The sequence below is a fragment of the Zootoca vivipara genome, chromosome 13 (assembly GCF_965207765.1).
Source record: "Zootoca vivipara chromosome 13, rZooViv2.hap1.1, whole genome shotgun sequence".
In the NCBI taxonomy this organism is placed as follows: Eukaryota; Metazoa; Chordata; class Lepidosauria; order Squamata; family Lacertidae; genus Zootoca; species Zootoca vivipara.
The window spans coordinates 26742507-26764217 of NC_142596.1; the positions used below are offsets into that span (position 1 = coordinate 26742507).

At 47.3% G+C, this 21711-nt stretch overlaps 1 protein-coding gene across 7 annotated transcripts in view; it reads right to left on the minus strand.

Moving 5' to 3' along the window:
- Positions 1-21711, minus strand: part of TLE3 (TLE family member 3, transcriptional corepressor) — a 51831-nt gene that overhangs the window by 7321 nt on the left and 22799 nt on the right. For 2 of the 7 annotated variants that reach the window (XM_035130880.3, XM_035130883.3), the window contains exons 7-15: positions 12450-12651; positions 11291-11307; positions 8618-8737; positions 8263-8313; positions 7607-7759; positions 6087-6219; positions 4564-4763; positions 3139-3215; positions 708-957 (exon numbers count right to left, since the gene is read on the minus strand). In XM_035130880.3, coding sequence (XP_034986771.1) covers positions 708-957; positions 3139-3215; positions 4564-4763; positions 6087-6219; positions 7607-7759; positions 8263-8313; positions 8618-8737; positions 11291-11307; positions 12450-12651 — 1203 coding nt within the window. Of the gene's footprint in view, positions 1-707; positions 958-3138; positions 3216-4563; positions 4764-6086; positions 6220-7606; positions 7760-8262; positions 8314-8617; positions 8738-11290; positions 11308-12449; positions 12655-21711 lie in introns of all 7 variants that reach the window. The other 5 variants (XM_035130881.3, XM_035130884.3, XM_035130879.3 and 2 more) reach the window with 3 other exon arrangements.

The following is a 21711-nucleotide window of genomic DNA, read 5'->3' on the forward strand; positions in this document are numbered from 1 at the left end:
AAACATAACGTCAATGACAGCCCAGCTCCTTACTCCATGCAAACAGAGTCCACATTGTTCAACTAGGTAACTTTGGAACATTTGACCATTCCAGATACATATAGGGGGAGGTTCTCTTAGCAATTTTTTTTTAAAAAAATTCCCCAGAGCAAAATGGACTCTGGGTGCTGAGTTAGGCAGCTTGAGCAAAATATTAATTCTATTACCATAATCTGATTTTTTTAATCGAGACATGATTAATCAGATGTGAGAATATTATTACATTTTCACTTTTTGCCAAATAATATTGATCAGTTTTCCAAATTTTTAACAAATCAGTGCCAAATTACATCAAGTTTAATACAGTTTTTCCAAAAAGTTGACTTCCCGCTCTTCGACTTAGAAAATTATTACATTCTTGAGATAAATAAGGAAGAGGTTGCATTGAGTATGGTAAATGTCCTCTGAAATATATGCCATTTCCAAATATAGCGAGCTTATATGTGACCCATGCAAATATTGCTATTGTTCGTGTGCATTTATAATGTTTATATATAAATCAATTATAATACATGGAGAAACAAATGAAGGCGCAAAGAACCCAGACTGAGTTCCCTAAGGCCGGCTGCTGACATGGAAAATCCTCAGTCGGTGGCTTTTGAGTCATGGACCCAAAGAACAAAGGCTCCTTGGACTTGAGAGGAGGGCCATCCGTTCCCGCCGCTTACCAAGCAATCCAGCTGGGAGATGGGGCTCTTGGTGCCAGGCTGGCTGATATCCCAAATCTTCACACATCCTTTCCCACCGGTGTACACGTGCCGGGTTGGGTTGCTGATGGTCACAGCACATACCACCTCGCCATGGCTCAGTGTGTTGATCTGACGGGCGTGCCGGGGGATGCCGGGGCCAGCCAGGGCGTCGTGAGGAAATGGGACGGGTTGCATCTGCCCATCGGCACTCACGTGGAAGGAGTAGGCTCTAGGGAGGAGACAAGAGAAGGGGCGCTGAGACTGGCTGCTGGTGGTGGGGAATGAGGGCTCTGAAGACCAGTTGCTGGGAAAGACAAGTGCGGAGGGCACTGAGTTTGCATCCATGGCCTGATTGTAGGCTTCCCATTGAGGCATCTGGTTGGCCATGGTGAGAACAGGATACTGAACCCGATGCTGGACCCTTTGGCCTGGTCTCAGAACCTAGTTTAGATTCCTTCTTTTCCAGCCTAAAAAAGCTGATAGTGACCGCGGCTTCCATGAAAGCTTATGCCTCTATTTTAAAGGGAGTGTGTAGTACAGAGTTCAGAGGCATCCAAGGCAGGAGGAAGTGTAAGAGAATTATTTTAATCCTCAGGCTTCTTTGCAGCCCTTCATTAAAGGGTCTTGCACCGTAGCAGTCTAGTCTTGAGAGGTGATGATAAGTCTAAATTCAACACTTATCTGCTGTATCATGCTGGCTTTTCTACAATGGTACCTCTGGTTAAGAACTTAATTCGTTCCGGAGGTCCGTGATTAACCTGAAACTGTTCTTAACCTGAAGCACCACTTTAGCTAATGGGGCCTCATGCTCCTGCCGTGCCGCCGGAGCACGATTCCTGTTCTCATCCTGAAGCAAAGTTCTTAACCTGAGATACTATTTCTGGGTTAGCGGAGTTTGTAACCTGAAGCGTTTGTAACCCAAGGTACCACTGTATTGTATAAGATACTGTTTTTTATGTTTGATGTTTTATTATGTTTTCACATATGCTGTAAGCCCCCCAGCCGGATGGGTGGATATACCGTGTTTCTCATATTATAAGACACGTCTTATATTTATTTTTTCCTCAAAAAAACACACTATGGCTTATTTTCAAGGGATGTCTTATTTTTTTCCTCCTCCTCCTGCCGCGGCCGGCATTGCTGCTGCTCCTATCACTATGTCTTATTTTTGGGGTATGGCTTATATTCCTTGAATGCTTAAAAATCCTGCTATGGCTTATTTTATGGGGATGACTTAAAATATGAGAAACAGGGTAAATAATAAAATATCATCATCATCATCACCCAGCAGCCAGGTTCTTGTCTGCTACACCCCCAACCGTCCCCTAGGCTGGTGTAGTCTACCCTTCCTAGCAGTTGCCAACTGATTTCCGGACCCAACTCAAAGTGTTCTCACTGGTGTTTAAAGCTCTAAACCAGGCATCCCCAAACTGCGGCCCTCCGGATGTTTTGGCCTACAACACCCATGATCCCTAGCTAACAGGACCAGTGGTCGGGGAAGATGGGAATTGTAATACAAAAAATCTGGAGGGCCAAAGTTTGGGGATGCCTGCTCTAAACAACTCAGGCCCCAAATATATGAAAGACCCCCTCCTTCCCTACGGGCCCTATTGGGAACTGAGATTGGCAGAAGGGGCCCTTCTTAGTTGTCTCCAGGAGATGACCTTCTTAGTAGTGGCCCCTATGCTGTGAAACTCGCTCCCCACACAGGTGGCCCCTGGCACCTTCATTCTGCCGCTTTCAGTGCACATTTTTAGCACCCTGCCTTACTTTCATGCTTGGAAGTTGTTTTTAAATTGTTTTCAATATTGTGTTTTAATGCTGTAACTCACCATCGGGACCTTAGGGTGAAGGGCAGGTAATAAACAAAAATTAGCAGCAGTCCCAGGGATTAATTAAGACATCACATCGCCTAACTGTCGCAATGCTATGCAAGTGTGGATGGTGCCAAAACAACCACGAGGAACATCCCACGGGAACACCAACACTTCTGTTCCCTTTTCAAACTCTGCTTACCTCTTCATTTGAGGAGAATAGGATTTCTGCAACCGGAAACCTCGTCGCTGTGCTTGCAGAATTTCTTTTAGACCAAGACAGCGCCGAAAACTTCCACCGGTGCCTCTAGCTGGCTCCCTTTCCCCAGCATGCTTATTTTAGACTTGGAGTTGGGAAGGAGGTTTTCCTTTTTGGTTTTCAGACTTTTTTTTCTTTTCTTTTATTAATTTTAATTATGACTCAGGCAGACGTATTAAGCTACCTAGATGAGCTCCTCCCTGCAGCCATATTTACATGGGCAAGGAAAGGGTCAAGGTCTTCCTCAGAGTAGGCCCCCTGTCTGGAGGTGGCGGCAATTGGTTTTCAGACTTGTGGACTGAACGCTTTGGGGGAGAAGGTCGAGGGTTTAACTTACGGCTTCCCGCCAGGGATGGACGCCAGGCTGGTGGACAGGACGGGGGTCCTCATCGGCGGATGCGGGTCGAAACCAACCTGGGAACCAAACAAAAGTGAAGGCATCAGGAGCCTGGGAGAAACAAAGATGTACTCTCACAGGCTCCCACAGAAACCACCCAGCAAAGTGCTGCTGACTGGAGCGGAAATTCAGTTCTCACAGAATTGCGGTCAGTTGGGTTTTTTTCAGGGGACGAGAGGAGATAGTTAGGGAAAGACCCCTCCTCCAAGGCTAGGAAAATGAGCATCCAATTCTTAAGTCGGGCTTCCCCCTTGTTCCACAAGCTAATAATAATAATAATAATAATAATAATAATAATAATAATAATAATTTATTATTTATACCCCACCCATCTGGCTGGGTCTCCCCAGCCACACTGGGCTGCTTCCAACAGATGATGATGATAATAATAATAATAATAATAATAATAATAATTTTTTATTTATACCCCGCCCTCCCCAGTCAAAACCGGGCTCAGGGCGGCTAACACCAATAAAATTACAATAAGACATAAAAGAAAAGAAAACAATTAATTAAAATACAGATTAAAATACAATATTAAAATTTAAAATGCAGCCTCATTTTAAGTAGTCCATAAATCCAAACCATAAATCTATTAAACATTAAAAGATTCCCTAAATAGGGCTGCCTTCAGATGTCTCCTAAAAGCCTGGTAGTTGTTTTTCTCTTTCACATCTGGTGGGAGGGCGTTCCACAGGGCGGGTGCCACTACCGAAAAGGCCCTCTGCCTGGTTCCCTGTAACTTGGCTTCTCGCAGCAAGGGAACCGCCAGAAGGCCCTCAGCACTGGACCTCAGTGTCCGGGCAGAATGATGGGGGTGGAGACACTCCTTCAGGTATACTGGACCAACATAGCATGGACTGAGTGGGACACAGAAAGCTGCCTTGTACTGAATTGGACCATTGGTCCATCTCACTCAGTACTGTCTGCATTGACTGGCAGCGGCTCCCCAGGGTCCCTACCTGGAGATGTTAGGAATTGAACCTGGAACCTTCTGCACGCAAGGCAGATGCTCTGACCACTGAGCTACAGGGGCCAGAAAGGGAAGAACTAGCAAAAGATAAACTGGGAAGGTCCTGCTAGGCAACAGGCCCAGAGGGGCATCAGAAACTGCCTCAGACCATTGGCCCATCTAGGGCAACTTTCACACTCTACATTTAAAGCACTCAAATACCACTTTATATACAGTCATGCCTTTCCCCCAAAGAATTCTGGGAGCTGTAGTTTGTTAAGGGTGCCGAGAGCGATCTCCCTCACAAAGCTACAGCTCCCAGAGTTCCCTTTGGAGAAGGACTGGCAGTTAACCCACCCCTCACCCACCGCCCCCCCCCCCATTGAAAAAGGAGCTAAAAGGGTTTTACGTACAGCTCCAAAGCTCACCATTGGCGACCGGCCATAGGCAGCGGCAGCAGCGGCGGCGGCAGCCGTCATCTGAGGCGGGATGTTGTGAAGGCTAGCGTAGGCCCCAGGGCTGGTGAGGGAGCCGTTCATCTCATGGTGCCCCATCATGGCAAAGGGGGTGGCATAGGAACCGGCGATGGAGATGGGTGTCCTCAGGGCAGATGCTGGAGAAGGAGAAAAAGGGAAAGGGTGTGTGTGTGAGAGTGAGTGGATCAATTACTCGGAGGCAGAAACGCTGACTGTGGTCACCAACTTGGATGGCTTTGAAAGAGGATTGGACAAATTCATTGGGGAGAGTTGTCAGTGGCCAGTAGCCATAATAAGTAACAACAACAGTTATTGTTGTTGTTGTTATTTTATTTATATGTCACTTATCTGACTGGGTTACTCCAGCCACCCTGGGCGGCTCCCAAAATATTAAAAACACACACAAAAAAATCAAACATTAAAAACTTCCCTGAACTGGGCTGCCTTCAGATTATCTTCTAAAAGTCAATTATTCATCTGTTTGACATCTGATGGGAGGGCGTTCCACAGGGAGGGTGCCACTACCGAGAAGGCCCTCTGCTTGGTTCCCTGTAGGTTCACATCTTGCCGTGAGGGAACTGCTCAAAGGCCCTTGGAGCTGGACCTTAGTATCTGGGCTGGGCAATGGAAGTGGAGATGCTTCTTCAGGCCGTTTAGGGCTTTAAAGGCCATGCTCTGCTTCCACAGCTGGACGCAGCAATGCTTCTGAGTACCAGTTGCTGGAAACCAAAGGAGGGGGGAGTCCTCTTGTGCTCTGGTCCTACTTGGGGTCTCCCCTCTGGGGTCTCTGGTTGTCCACTTTGAGAATAGGATGCTGAACTAGATGGGCCACTGGCCTGATCTAGAAGGCTTGGCTCGTTTATATCGCTCACCTTTCCAAGGGTTATGTACAGACTTCTCCTCTCTCCTCTTTTATCCTCGCAACAGCCCTGTGAGGTAGGAGAGGCTGAGAGGCAGTGACTGGCCTTTGGTCACCCAATTACATTCATGGCCGGGCGGTGATTTGAATCCTGGTCTCCTAGATCAGAGCTTTCCAAAGTTTTCATGTTGGTGACACACTTTTTAGACATGCGCCATTTCACGACACGGCAATTCAGTTTTACTAACAAACCAGAGGTTAAACTAAACCCTTTCCAGCCCCTGGAGGAGCGTGAGGGGCGTTTGTGCAACGCAGATGACACACTCATGTGCCGCGACACACAGTTTAGAAAGCTCTGTCCTAGTCCTACATTCTGACCACTGGCCTACACATTCTCTTGTGCGACAGGCTGCTCAGATTCGTAGAGGGAGGGGTGGAAAGGTGGGTCAGACAAGCAGGAAGCTGGGAGTTCCCTGTCCATTCCACGCAAACATTAAAAACCTAAGCCCTCTCCTTTTAGCACCAAACATTGCTTTGCCTTGGCAGAAGTGGCGAACGCCTGAACCACATGCTCAACAACCCTGTAATGGGAGCAACATACCTAAGGGATCCATTCCAGATGGCTTGCCTGGCATCGGCCGAAGGCCCGGGGTGGTGCTTGTCCCAGGCGTTGGGGCATCGTTCCTTGGAGTAGGGGTGTTGGACTTCAGCCCTGGGGTGGAAGATTTGTCGTTCTGGTGCAAAACAAGATGGGGAAGATGGGTTGGCATCAGCAAGATCGATTCCACAAGTGCTTGTGGGGTCTCTTAGCAAACAAAGAATTTGGGAGGTTTTGGCTCAGCTGGAGTGCATCTGCTTTGCATGCAGAAGGTCCCAGATTCAACCCCCAGCAGCATCTCTTGGTAGGGTTGGGTGAGACCCCCTCCCTGAAAAGCTGGAGGGCTGCTGCCAGTCAGTGCAGACAAGACTAAGTGAGCTGGACCAATGGTCTACCTCAGGAACCCAATTCTCCATTTGACATTTTAGAAGAGTTCAAAAACTGTGGCAAGTTTGTCTTTCTGCTTTCTTCCTACGAAGGATCCTGAAACAAAGCCAGTCTTCTGCATTTGCTGAGATTCCCAAAATGAAGAAAGCTCTCTGAGCAGAGCCACCAAATCTGAAACCTCAAATAACTCAAATGTATCACCAACCCCCCCTCCTCAGTTTACTCCAAGATGGAGTTTTGAATTCCTCTAGTCAAATGTGGACTCCTGTATTTATTCTTAGCAAACATGGAAAATGTTGAAGATTCGTTCTGGCTCTTGCTTCAATGCAGCTCTTCTCAAATGCCAAAGAGTTACCAAACATTACACATCAAAGCATGTTCCAATCAGTAAAGCATCCCCCTTGGATCCTTTGGGTGGGGGTTCTGTGCCCAGCGCCCCCAACTATTGCCCCAAGGCAGGCATGTTCTTTGCTTTTCCAACACACAGATGGGGAACAAAGGCCCAGACTGTTGACTTTAAACTGGCTCGAAACGAAAGCTGCTTTCTGGACCAATGATCTGCACAGCAAAAATGGTCCCATCCATAGCAATTATTACCAGGCCCTCTTCTGTGTGATCAGGTCTATTGGATCACTCCTGATCTCCACAGTCTGATTCATGCATTTATATGCCACCTTTTCCTCCAAGGAGCTCAAGGTGGCAAACGTGTTTAACCCCCTGAACAACCCTGCGAGGTGGGCTAGGCTGAGAGGCAGGGAATGGCCCAAGGTCACCCAGTGAGCTGCATGGCTGAGTGGGGTTTTGAACCCTGGTCTCTCCCAGTTCCTAGTTTCATAGAATTGTAGAAATAAAACGGATCCTGAGGCTCATCTAGTCCTGCAATGCAGGAATCTCAACACGTGGTCTCCCATCCAATTTGAAACCATGCCAGACCCTGCTTGGCTTTGCAAATGGGCTAGCAGCTTTATTGCTGTGCCACTAGGTTAAAGACTCTAATCACTCCGCCAACACTGCCTTTCTCTACATTCACTCATAAGCCAGACTTCTGCTCCTCCACGGAGAACCAACCCCACAGGTCCACCTTCAACAAGCATTCCCAAGAGGGCCGAGGCATCTTCTGCAAGGCCTTCACTTACATGGCCCAGGTCTTTAGTCTTGGAGGAAGGGGTGCTGCTGGATGAGGCCACCGAGGCAGGGCTGTTGGGGGCATCCTTCTTCAAGCCACGGGCTTTGTCGATCCCGTTCTCCGGAGGTGAGTGGACAGGGCTCACCCGAGGCGTAGCAGGATCCTGGGGAGCGGGGCACACAAGGAGGCTGTTAGCAACAGGGGCACCCTTTGCCAAAGTAGGGAGGAGGGGGGCTGCAAAACACCCTAACATAACACATTTACTTGGTATACTAAAACATATTTATGTGTGTGTGTGTGACTTGCAAACTTATGAGACTTTACAGACTTATTCTGAGGCACATAGCAGCATAAAACAAATTGCTACTGCTCTCACAGAAAAATTCACTCTCTACAGTTGATAACAGACCTAACGGGGGTGGGGAATTGCCTACTGTGGTGATATCCTAGGATTCTATACTGCATTCACTCTTTCCAGAGCATTTTGGATGCAGCACCCCCACAGTAAAGCCACTGGACGCCCACAACTTCTGCATCAAGAGAAAAATCTCTTTATTCTTTTTCTACAGATTATGCACTTAAAAGAAGCCAGGCAAATCTGCTCCATCTCCATATAAGGTTAATGTGGACTTCTTGTTTCAGACTGAGAGGGACCCTCTGTCGTACCTCATTGGAGACGTCCACCACCAAGTCATCACTCTTGTCACCGTCGCTGTCCTGAAACAAGAAGCAGTGACTCCGTTGAAAGACAGAAAACACCTCCTCCTTAAAGCCTGCAAGGTCTGCCTAGGATGACACTCCCTCTGCCTACTGCAAAGTAGTGGATGAGTCATTATTAGCCTGCCCCTTGGCAAGATGACATGTTTGTGCTTGGAAAAAAATATTATGTGACTTATATGTCACAGTTTGAGGTTTGTGCCGTGATCATATGTGTTCTGATGTTGTGAACCGCCCTGAGATCTATGGTCCTTGGCCAAAACCAGGTCAGATGGAGAGCACAACAGGGGCCTGCAAGACTTACATATCGGCTCATGCTGTCCTTCTCCTCCGCTTTCCGCTTCTTGGAATCGATGCTGTAGTCAGTGGGATTCCTGTGCTTCTCGCTGGCTCTCAAACTCTCTGATGGGGAGATGGAGTTATTCTAGAACAGGAGGAGAAAAAGAAGAGGGGGTTATGCTGCCCGCTTGCCTCTTAGTGCACCTCCTGGTTATTACCCCCCCCCCCCGCGCCGCCTTGAGGTGGTACCACCCATGTTGGGAACCACTGCCCTAAACCCTCCCAAGTCCAGCCTCCAAGGCAAAAGACCACAATACCACATAGCCAACTTGTGTGCCTGTTTCAGACACATGACTTAGAACCTGTGTACCAATCTTAAAAGGGAGAAGCGAGTTTGTTTCCATTTGTGGTCCCTCATCCCCTTTCTAGATCTAGGACTTCCTATTGCAGTTTTCCCCAGCCCAGTGGCACCTCCAGGTGTTCTGTACTACGAAACCCAACATCCCCATTCACAGCATGGAATGATCCCCATTCACAGCAAGGGCTGATGGGAGTTGTAGTTCCAAACACCTGGAGGGTCCCAGTTTGGCGAAGGACCCTCGCAGCCAAATAAATGTGCTTTTAAAAAGGTTTTGCAAGTATGTGATGGCTTTATATGTTTTTATTGCTCTGAACTGCTTTGCTGTATATCTTTATATTTTTTGCATAAATAAAATATTTTTATTAATTAATAATTAGGGATTGGGGGGGGGAGCAGCTCAGGCTTAAACTTTACCGCCACTGCATGTCCGTGCACAGAACACAATTCTGGCCTCTTGGCATCTCCTGCCTCTGTAGCCAAAATTACGGGCATTTTGTTTCTGCACAGAACTCAACCCTCACCCCCACCCCCACCCCGCAAAAGCCTTTTGCTAAAGATAAAGTGACTCTAAGCCAGCCCCCATCCTCCTTCTTTCTTTCTCCTCTGAATGGGAGAAGCCTAGCAGTTCATGTTTCCCTCCTCGCATCCCCAATAAGCTGCTTTGGGGATCAACCGGCCGCCTTTTCTTCTCAGCCAGTCATGCTGAAAAGGCTCACGGTTCCCGAGGAAGAATCGCATTAGGGCCTCTGGAGCCACTGAGGCAGGCCGCCAAGAAACTCCCCTTCTCAGAATACATCTATCTCAATATTTTTGCTGCTGCAGCAACCCAGTTAGGAAATGTGAACAAAGCAACCTGGAGATGGATCTATGAGTGATAAGGCTGTGCCCCCCCCACCCTAATTTGGCAAAAATGCTCCCCCAGAAACTCCCCACCAGCCCCCACCCAGCCCCTTCATGGGAGCTTTCGGGGGAGGGGCTGCTGAGGACCATCTCCCCAAGATGGCTCTGCCCTGTCATGGCGTCTGACACTCTGAGGGGCCGTTGGGGTCCTACTGGACAGCCCTCGGATGGCAGGAAATCAATAAAAAGGGGGGAACTTTGCGGCTCAGGGGCATCCCCTCCTCCAGTTAGAGCTGAGAGGTGGAGAATAGCTGAGGCAGAGTCTACAAAGACCCCTCCCTCATCCTTCCTCATTTTCAAAGGATGATGATAATGAGGGTCTGGACCACTTTGTCCCCGCTCTCCTCACAGCCTCTCTTTTTGTGTTGAAAGTCAGCGGAGCCCTCATAACTGTAGCTGGAAGCTGAGCTCCATCAAGGACCATTAATGTCCAGATGGATGGCGACTGGGGAGCAGGGGGGGGCGCCATCCTCGAGAAGCTTAGTTAACTGCCTGACCTTCCACGTCCCTGCCTCACACAATGTAATAACCCAAGTCCTTCCCAAAAGATTAGATGACCCAAGATAATGGAACAGCTACCAGCAATGAAATTGCTTCCTAATTGCTGAGGGAGGCTTCTCGCTTCACTCCACCCACCCAATCCCCCAGGTCATCAGCTCAGACTGAACCACTCTTGTTGACAACGGTCAAATGGATAGAAAAAAGCAGTAGAGAAGTCACCCTAAATCAGTGGTTTCCCTCCAGGGAATCCCCACCACTACCCAGGGGGAAATATTGCCCGCTATGGGCAACCTTTGCCAAACTGGTGCCCTCCAAGTGTTTTGGACCACAGCTTCCTCCAGTAGGGATCTTGGGATATTGGGGGTGATGGGAGCTGGGGTCATAACACCTAGAGGAAACCAAGTTGGCAAAAGCAGATGCCAACCAAGCTGAATCTAAGGATCTCAAGACCATCCAAGTGGCAGGGAAGGTCTAAGCCAGGCACCCCCAAACTTGGCCCTCCAGTTGTTTTGGGACTACAATTCCCATCATCCCTGACCACTGGTCCTGTTAGCTAGGGATCATGGGAGTTGTAGTCCCAAAACACCTGGAGGGCAGAGTTTGGGGGTGCTTGGTCTAAGCAGAGTAGAATCCAGGAAAAACAGTGACAGAACCAAAGCTCAGGGCTAGAGCAGCTGCCTTGCAAGCAGAAGGCATGAGGTTCAATGTTCAACGGTGTCTCTGAATAAGGCTGAAAATGTCCCCTGCCTGAATCCCAGGACAGCCCAGCCCAGACATTCCTGGACTCTGGAATGGAGAAACGTTTTTCTGGGGAGTTGAAGTTTCTAAACGTGACTTTCGATGGAAGGAGAGCCAGAGCCCAAGGAATGGCAAAACTCATCAAGCGTTCAATACAAAGATGGTGTGATGTTCAGAGGGGAAGAAAAGGGGACTTACTGCACTGGCGTCCCGATCTTCCAGGAATGAAGGCCGAGTTGGCATGGAGGTCAGAGGCAGCCGAGTTGAAAGGGAGCACGAAAAGAAGTGGGTGGGGAAGGCAGGGGAAAAGAGAGAAAGTCTTAAAATAGAACATCAATCCAACTGTTCCTTTGCACGTAGCGATCTCTGGTCTGGCTTGATAAAAAGCCCCGCTGGCCTTTTCATCTTTGTTCTCTGGAAGGAATCTTGGCCCACACGGCAGCAACCCCCCTCGCTCCTTTTATTTTATTTTTTGGCAAACAATTACTGGGCCAAACAAGCAGCAGCACACAAGGGGGAAAATGGAACAGACACACGAAGAGGGAAAAGGGCAACTAAAAAAATATAACTGCAAAATGGTTTGTTGACAGGTTTCTTTCCAAATCTGGAGACGGAGCCCATTTCCTTCCCATGTTGGTCCTTAGACAGAGAGAGAGGTTTCTCCAGCAACTAACTAGATGGCTGTTTTCTGTCAAGGGAAGAAGGCTGGAAAAGCCCTTTGGCTGGTGGAAGAGATCCACAGATCTTTTGGGGGGGGGCAGGAATTTCACTAGTCTGGGAATGGATTGAGACATGGGTGGAGAACTTCAGTCCCAGAGCGACCCTCAATGCATTTCTATCTGGCCCCCAGCCACGCTTTTCCCAGGCCCTCTCCTGTCCCCTCCCTCAAGTGCATTTTCCTGCCTCAAGAGGATGGAGCTGTGGGCATGTAGAAACACCTGCCTTTTGTTTGGTTGGGCCAAGGGCACAAAAAGAGCCTCACGCATCACTCTGCCCTCTCTTGCCTCTGGTTGCCTGCGAGAAGATGCTGCCCCTGAACTGATACAAGAGTCCCTCCCCCTGGATTAAGGCAAAAACATTTCGGGGAAACCACGTGCCTACATTAATGCCACCCCCCTGCATTTCCCATATGCCCACACAATACATTTAGAGCACATCGCTCCCCCTAAAGAATTCTGGGAACTGTAGTTCTCCAAGGGTGCTGGGAACTGTAGCTCTGTGAGGGTTAAACTACAGTTCCCAGGATTCTTTGGGGGGGGGCAGCTTTGAATGGATGGTGCATCCTTCCTAAATGGAAATTACATCCACAACCCACTTGAGAAGCAGGGCTTCAGAGGCCCGCCTGCCCTTTCCTCACCTCGGTGGTCCAGGTCGTGGTGGTTCTTCTCATCTTTCACCGTCAAGTGGGCTTGGCTCCCCAGCGCCCCGAGAGCCAGTAGCCCTGAGCTGCTCCCCGTGACCGGTGGGATCCCAGGTGGCGGCAGGCCCGAGGGGTGAGGCGGGAGCTGCACAGGGGGGCCGTGGGCCGCATGGGAGAGGTGCTGGGCCTGGAGCTGCTGCTGCTGCAAGAAAACCAATGGTAAGAAGCGCTGCGACGAAACCCGGTGCATCGCTCTCACAAAAATCAAATCAAATCCAGATGTTCCAATTACATTGACAAAAAGGAAGGAAGGAAAACTTGAGCTTGAAAGGACGGTGGCTGCAAGGCAAGGTTTCAAGCCTTCATGCAGGAAAAAAATAAATACAGTGGTACCTCGGTTTAAGTACACAATTGGTTCTGGAAGTCTGTACTTAACCTGAAGCGAACTTTCCCATTGAAAGTAATGGAAAGTGGATTAATCCGTTCCAGACGGGTCCGCAGAGTACTTAAACTGAAAGTACTCAAACCGAAGCGTACTTAAATCGAGGTATGACTGTACAAAGTTGTAAAAAGTTGCTTATGTACTTTTTGGCACCACACCCATAATTCTAGATACAACTGAGTTTACATTGTGTGTTTTTCTAAAGGTGAAACAGTATAAAGGTTATGCACTTCGATACGCTAAGGATAAGCATTCATTGCCTTGAGTTTTACTGACAGCACTTAAAAGTTCTGAAATCTGGAATTCTGAGATTTGAATGGCAAACCTGGGCCAGGTTTATTTTTGGCTTTAGGCCTGGGGAATCAAACCTGAAATGAAACATTAAGCAAGTCAAAGTGTAGGCTGCAGAGAAGGGAGGGAGAGGAGAAAGAGAAAGAGAGACTTTTGACAAGAACTGCAAGCCAATCATAAAAAGAAGAAAAAGATGCAGGCAAGATTAGGAACATAAGAGAAGACTGCTGGATCACTCCAGTGGCTCATCCAGTCCAGCTTTCTCTTCTCATGGTGGCCAACCTGTGCGAAACCCTCAAGCAGATCCCTCTCCCCTCCTATCCCTTCTATCCCTCCTATCCCTTCCTGCAACTGGTATTCAGAAGCATAGCACAGCCACAGATTTTTGTTTTGTTGCCAGCAACCTAGAAAGGATTTAGCATCCTGAAAGGCAGGGTGGTGGTGATGGTGGCAATAACAAGGTATACAAACTTTCCCGATCCTAGCCAAGGCCAAAACAGCACCGATAGCATTTGCCTTCTTGCCAGAGCATTGGAAAACCTGAAGCTTGCGCCTGTCCTTAGTTAATTGCGCCTGTCCTTAGTTAATTATCCCCTCCTTTCCTCTAAGAGAGTCTTTGTCAACTTGCTGCCTACCTCCAGGTGTTTTTCCACTGCCACTCCCATCAAACCCAGCCAGGCACTGGGGGAACAGGCCATGCTCAATGCTAGGTATTTAACCATACTCACTTGGGACTCACAATCAGGGTGGCAAAAAGGGGGAGCACTTTGCAGTGCTTCAGTGCAAGTTAGCAAGAGTGTGGGGAGGGGAGCTACTTCCATTTTAAAAAAATGAAGGGGTGATAGCCCCCCCCCATTAGTTGCACATAACAGTGTGGTCTTGTATGGCATTATTTATCAGTATGCATTTAATATTAAAATAAAAAAATTCCTTCAGTAGCACCTTAAAGACCAACTAAGTTTATATTTTGGTATGAGCTTTCGTGTGCATGCACACTTCTTCAGATTTAATATTAATTTACTTATGGACAGGTTATTTTTTGCTGGGGGTTGGGTTTATTAACTGTAGTGATATTAAACTTTCTCTCTTTTTTAGGAATCTAATCTTACTTTTAGGAATCTAATCTTACTTATTTCACAAAATCTATACACTGCTGGATTGCAAAAAAAATAAAACCCTCAAAGTGGTTTGCAAAAAAAGATAAACAGTGTTATCAATAAAAAGAATTAGCAACCATGATTTAAGATTTGTTGTTAAAATAACAACAAACTGAAAACAGATTAAAACTCGCATCAACTTTCTCAACATCTGGGTAGGCTTGCCTTTAAAAAAATGTTTTTAGGAGGTGCCCAAAACAGTACAGTGAAGGTGTTTGCCTGATATCAATCTCTTGTGTGTTTGGCAAACCTGCACAAGTTGAAACAAACAACACGGGCAAAAGTGTGATATGCGCACATGCATTTTCACCGGAGGTTTTTAATCAGAGGTTGGCTGGCCATCTGCCAGGGATTCTTTAGGTGTGATTCCTGCACTGCAAGGGGTTGGACTAGATGACCCTCGGGGTGTCCCTTCCAACTCTTACGATTTTTCAAAAATTGAAACAAACCAAGGAATAAGTATGCAAGTGATCTCATGACGGCTGCCTGAAGCTAGGAACCTCTTGGTGCCCTGTCCCCTCTCCCTCCCAAGTTCATCTCAGCGGATTACACAAGATCACTTAACAGGGATCAGTTACCTCTATAGCACAACACAGGCTCACCGGCAGGGCAAAGGGGAGAAGGAGAGGGGTGTGTGTTAAAGAGCATGTGCCAGATCCCTTTCATTTGCTGTGTGTCAAGGTGGGGTTCCTGGGAGCAAAGAGATTAAATGATGCAGGGCAAGTTGAAAGCCTGGAAATTCTCCCTCCCTCTCAGTTTTTGCCCCCATCTGGGTGGAAGGCCAGCTTCACGCCCATGGCTTGCAAGTTCGTAAAGCCACATATGGGGCGTGTGGTGGGTGGGGAGTACTTATCTCAATATAACTGTGATACAAAAAGATGCCGTAAGTTCAGTGTGCAAGGAAGAATTACTGTTAGGATATGAGAGGTTACGGCCACCATATAAGGACGTCTGGGCAGATGAATATCTTGGTATGTAGAGTGGTTTTAATTGGATTATGTACATCCTGCTTCCTGGCTTTGTTAACCGATTTAATGGTTCACCACTTGCATTAAATTTAGTCAAGTCTTCTAATCATTTCCAGAGCTACAAAGTGAATCCAGGGCTCGGTTTCAGAGGCTTGAAGCAAGGCAGGGGTGGGGAGGGACAAAGTCAACCGCTTTGAGGTTTCTCTATAATCAAGTGGTGTATAAATTTTATGGAACACACAGCAAACAAACAAAATAAATGACTGTGCCCTGGGTGCACAAGGCGACTGGGCGAGGGGGAGGGAGGAGGAGAGCCAAGCATGTGGTCATGTTGCGCATTACTCTGATGCTTCTGCCTGATGTGTTCTTTCTTCCAAAAAGGTGCACCACTCGACACAGAACCTGCACTTTCGGTATACAGGTGAAACTCGGAAAATTAGAATATCGTCAAAAAATGCATTTATTTCATTAATGCAACTTAAAAGGTGAAACCAATATATGAGATAGATGCATGACATGCAAAGCAAGATACAGCGGTACCTCTACTTACGAATAACTCTACTTACGAATGTTTCTACTTACGAATGGAGCTCTGTCCGCCATCTTGGATGCGGTTTAGATAGGATTTTTTCTACTTGCGAATTTTTAGATACGGTTGCTTCGACTCACGATTTTTTTCTCCCAATGCATTCCTATGGGATTCGACTTACAATTTTTTTCGACTTACGAATGTGTGTTCGGAACACATTAAATTCATAAGTAGGGGTACCACTGTATGTCAAGCCTTTATTTGTTGTAATCGTAATTATTTGTCGTTAGGTGGGTCAATTATAAATGGAATGTAATTAATGAAATGTAATTGCGATGTTTATTTTTGTATTATTGTAACTATTTGTTTTATTACTGTGGAATTTCCAAAATAAAGCATTTGTAAAAATTAAAAGAAAAAACAATAATTTGCATTACTGAAATAAATGCACGTTTCGACGATATTCTAATTTTCCGAGTTTCACCTGTAGCTCTGAGTGCAGTGCAGGGCCTGGCAAGGAGACACAGCACCCGCCTCTATTGTTCTCCCTTGGCTTGTTCCTTCCAGAAACATGGAAGTTGGGAGGTGGTGGTGGGATACATCTTTTCTTGGGTGCTGCAAGAGGGACACTCTCAGACTGATGCACCAGACAGGCCTCCATAGGAGATGTACCGCAAGCTAAGTGGCAGAACATGTGCCTGGCATGCAGAAAGCCCAAGGTTCAATCCCCGATGGCATCGCCAAGAAGGACTGGGAGTCTCCCTGAGTCGTGGCCAGTCAGCGCAGACAACACTAGGCCACATGGACCAAGGACCTGACTCGTTACATGGTAGCTCCCAATGTCCTCAAGAGAGCGCTGCTTCAGTCTGCAACAAGGGATAGGAGATAATCCAGGAAGTCTCTCTTGAGACTCCAAAAAGGCTCAGGGCATTTCAACCCTTATAACACGCACCCCCAAACTTCGGCCCTCCAGATGTTTTGGACTACAATTCCCATCTTCCCCGACCCTGGATCATGGGAGTTGTAGGCCAAAACATCTGGAGGGCCGCAGTTTGGGGGTGCCATAAAAAGAGCCTACTGGATCAGGGCATATGACCCATCTAGTCCAGCATCATCTTCTCACAGTGGCCAACCTGTAGGAAACTAGCAAGCAGGATTCGAGCATAGAGACCTCTCCCCTCCTGTGTTTTCCAGAAACTGGTATTCAGAAGCATTGCTTCCTCCAACTATGGCAGCAGAGCAGAGCCATCATGGCTGGTAGTAGGTTTGTCTGAACAAAAATGTCTTTGGCAGGCATCAAAAAGAGCACAGTGAAGGCACCTGTCGGATATCAATAAACAGGGAATAAGCATAAATCACTCCATGTATGAGATAAGCCAACAGGTGCAAGGTCAGCCAAGCCAATTGCTATGTTAATGGCCCAGGCCTAACTATAGGTGATAAAGGCATGTTAGCTCATGTGTCTTGTGCTGTGTGTCAAAGTCAGTCTTGAGAAGCGAGTTCGAGTCTGTGCAATGTCTTGAATTGTTGCAGCAACATAAATATTTAATCCTCTATATCTGCAAAGCCTACAAGTTACAGTATATGTATATATCAACGTCCAGAACTGTTACTGAAGCCTTGTCTTCTGCAGCAATACACTATTTTGGACTTTAAGCTGCCTCTGTGAACAATTGCCGCTACGTAAGATTCCCAACAGTTAAGGGCTTTATAATATAATAATAACACCCTGAACTTGGACAGTAGCATATTGGCAACCAATACAGATCTCTGAGCAGAAGTATAATATGCTGACAAGGCCCCACTCCTGTCAGCCATACATATATTTGAAATTTTGCCTTCTCCTTTCTTTCATATTCTCACCACCACCTCAACCTCCTGGGTAAGAGTCATTTCTTGGTTGGTCCTCAGAAAATGTGAAAGCAAGCTACATTTCCGCCTAAGCCTTCTGAGTCAGAGAAAGAGATCACACAGGAGCACAATAATTCCTGCTTTGGAGAAATCTGTCAGGTGGGCCATTATCCGCTCTCAGAGCTGAGAGAGGCTTACACTCCATCTCATCCAGGAAGCCATTACCTGCTGGAGGCGGGTGGGGGGGTTCAGAGGCCTCAATTGTTTACCTAAATTGAATTCCAATATCTGCCTCTGGCTGCTGTGACCTGCCTTGCAGCCTTTGAAAAGAGGAGCCCATTCAGGCACAGAGCAGTCTCCCCCACCCACCCACCTACCCCCATTTCACACTCTTCCCTCACACCAAGCAGCAAAGCGCCCCAAAGCATCATTCACACCATCCATTTAAAGCACTATGGGTATGCCTTCAAACACTCATGGCTCCCCCCCCCAATAATTACGGGAAATGCAGTTCATTAAGGGTGCTCAGAGTTGTTGTTGTTTAGTCGTGTCCAACTCGTCATGACCCCATGGACCAGAGCATGCCAGGCACTCCTGTCTTCCACTACCTCCCGCAGTTTGGTCAAACTCATGTTCGTAGCTTCGAGAACACTATCCAACCATCTCATCCTCTGTCGTCCCCTTCTCCTAGTGCCCTCCATCTTTCCCAACATCAGGGGCTTTTCCAGGGAGTCTTCTCTTCTCATGATGTGGCCAAAGTATTGGAGCCTCGGCTTCAGGATCTGTCCTTCCAGTGAGCACTCAGGGCTGATTTCCTTAAGAATGGAGATGTTTGATCTTCTTGCAGTCCATGGGACTCTCAAGAGTCTCCTCCAGCACCATAATTCAAAAGCATCAATCTTCGGCGATCAGCCTTCTTTATGGTCCAGCTCTCACTTCCATACATAGCTGGGAAAACCATAGCTTTATCTATACGGACCTTTGTCGGCAAGGTGATGTCTCTGCTTTTTAAGATGCTGTCTAGGTTTGTCATTGCTTTTCTCCCAAGAAGCAGGCGTCTTTTAATTTCGTGACTGCTGTCACCATCTGCAGTGTTGTTAGGAGACCCCTATTCCCTCCACAGAGCTACAATACCCAGAGTTCCCTGGAAGGAGGGATTGATTGTCAAAGCACATGGTAGCCCTGCAAGGAGCATGTCTGTCTCCGAACAATACTCAGCACCCTTAATGAACTACAACTCCCAGGATTTTGGAGGCAGGAAATGTTCCACAAACATGGGGATACCACTGAGAAGGGCCGTTCCATTCTCTCATTGCCACCCTTCGGGTATCTCAAGTGTGGTACCTGGAGATAAATCTCAGATTAAGACGATGAGATCTGGGAAAGCTCATACAGTCAAAGATCTATAAAAGCAGAGCTATTTTTCTAGAAAAAGAGGTGCTGGAACTCACTATAAGTGCCTCCCTAGTTCGTTTATAGAATCATAGAATAATAGAGCTGGAAGAGACCACAAGGGCCATCCAGTCCAACCCCCTGCCAAGCAGGAAACACCATCAAAGCATTCTTGACATATGCCTGTCAAGCCTCTGCTTAAAGACCTCCAAAGAAGGAGACTCCACCACACTCCTTGGTAGCAAATTCCACTGCCAAACAGCTCTTACTGTCAGGAAGTTCTTCCTAATGTTTAGGTGGAATCTTCTTTCTTGTAGTTTGAATCCATTGCTCCGTGTCCGCTTCTCTGGAGCAGCAGAAAACAATCTTTCTCCCTCCTCCATATGACATCCTTTCATATATTTGAACATGGCTATCATATCACCCCTTAACCTTCTCTTCTCCAGGCTAAACATACCCAGCTCCCTAAGCCGTTCCTCATAAGGCATCGTTTCCAGGCCTTTGACCATTTTGGTTGCCCTCCTCTGGACACATTCCAGCTTGTCAGTATCCTTCTTGAACTGTGGTGCCCAGAACTGGACACAGTACTCCAGGTGAGGTCTGACCAGAGCAGAATACAGTGGTACTATTACTTCCCTTGATCTAGATGCTATACTCCTATTGATGCAGCCCAGAATTGCATTGGCTTTTTTAGCTGCTGCATCACACTGCTGACTCATGTCAAGTTTGTGGTCTACCAAGACTCTAGATCCTTTTCACATATATTGCTCTCAAGCCAGGTGTCACCCATCCTGGTGCCCACCTGAGAGGTGCCTGTTCCGACAAGTTCTGACTGAAAAACTCCCCAATGTGGCTAAGGTATGAGGGTCCTAGACCCTCTTAAGACTTCATAGGTGTAAGAACAATCTGGCAGCCAGTACAGTCAGGACATAACTGGCAATGTATGTTTGGACTTTCTGGCCACCGTTGAGGATCTGCCTGCCAACAAGCACAAGCAGCTGTTTCCAAACAGTCTTCAAGGGCAGCCCAGCCTTTAATACAGGCACCCCCAAACTTCGGCCCTCCAGATGTTCTGGACTACAGTTCCCATCTTCCCTGACCACTGGTCCTGTTAGCTAGGGAGTTGCAGGCCAAAACATCTGGAGGGCCGCAGTTTGGAGATGCCCGATTTAATACTTTGCAGTAACCTAACCTAGACCTGCCGGGCCTCTCCGCATGAAGAGGTCTCAAGGTATTTGGAGACTAGGGCAGTTGCGCCAACCGCAGGGCACCCGAAGGGGTAGCGAAGTGGGCCCCACCCACCACGAATGAACAAGGCACATTCAAAATGTTTCCATATGTCATCACATTCCTTTGTCTGCAATGAATGGGGAAAGCTTTGATCTGCACATTAAAGTTCCTCCGCTCCAAAATACAGCCTTCCCCCCCCCCCCCAAAAATGAGTTATTTGCAGAGCAAAACAGTCTTGCCACTGTTGCAAGCAGTCTATTTCCATGGGCCATTATAACCATGCAGGAAGTTGAGAGACAGAGAAAGGAAAACTATGCCTAGGAAACAAGGAATTTGTTAAGGGGCAGCGGGATTGGGGGGGGGAATCTGGTGTCATAGCAAGGCTGCTTTTTGACCCAAGGGTTCATCTACCTTCATTTTTACAAGCAAGCATGAGAGAAAATAAACATGTAGAATTCCAAATTCACAATCAGAAGAACCACAGCAGAAAAACAAACAGGAAAGAGTTCCAGGTCATGTCATGTTAGCAACATGAAGTTAAGTAACTAAAACATCCATTATTGAGGGAGGGACTCGGCTGAACAAAGGCAAGGCCCTGGTTTCCCTGTGATCTAAACCCAAGGAGATTCTTCCTGCCCTGAATCCGCATCATCGGCAGCCAACATGGGACTCTATTTTGAACCACAACTCTCAGCAGGTGAGGCTGATGGGAGCTGCAGTCCAGCAACACCTGGAGGGACAAAGTGTTAGCCACACCTGTGCTGCCTCAATGCATTTGGGAGGCTGTTTACCAAAGAACCAGGAATAAGCTCAGAAGCGGCAGGTGTTTTGAGTCAGCAAATTAAACCCAGTTAGAGCCTGTAAGATCTGCAGCACCTCCCGGAGCAAGGCAAGGCAGTGGAAACACCAAACCGCCCCAGTTCAACATCACACATTGCACTACAACGGCGAAACAGAGACAGAACAGACCTCAGCGAAGCCAGGAGAAGGGCTAGCAATTGACGGACATTTTTAAAATGTGTGTGTGTGTGTGTCTCACACAAAGGAGAACCAACTCCAAAATTCTTCAGGAGTGTTTTGAAGCAAAGCTTCCCATGTTGCATCCTGCAGGATCTTCTGAGGAGCAAATACTCTGGGCTTAATTTCATAGTCTAGTTCTAGATTTGCCAGGCATGCAAGGAAGGTCATCTTGCAAATAATGTATATTTTTTAAAAAAACAACAACTAAATTCGCAGAGGGATTTAAGTAAGGAAATAATGCATTATATATTAGTGAATGTTTTTCACATTCCATTAATGCCCACAGCTACTCCCTGAGGGGCAGGTCCCTGTTTTGCATTAAGCCAGCCATTTTGCATTAAGCCAGCCAGCCCATCTACGTCTCAGCAGGTTTTCCCAA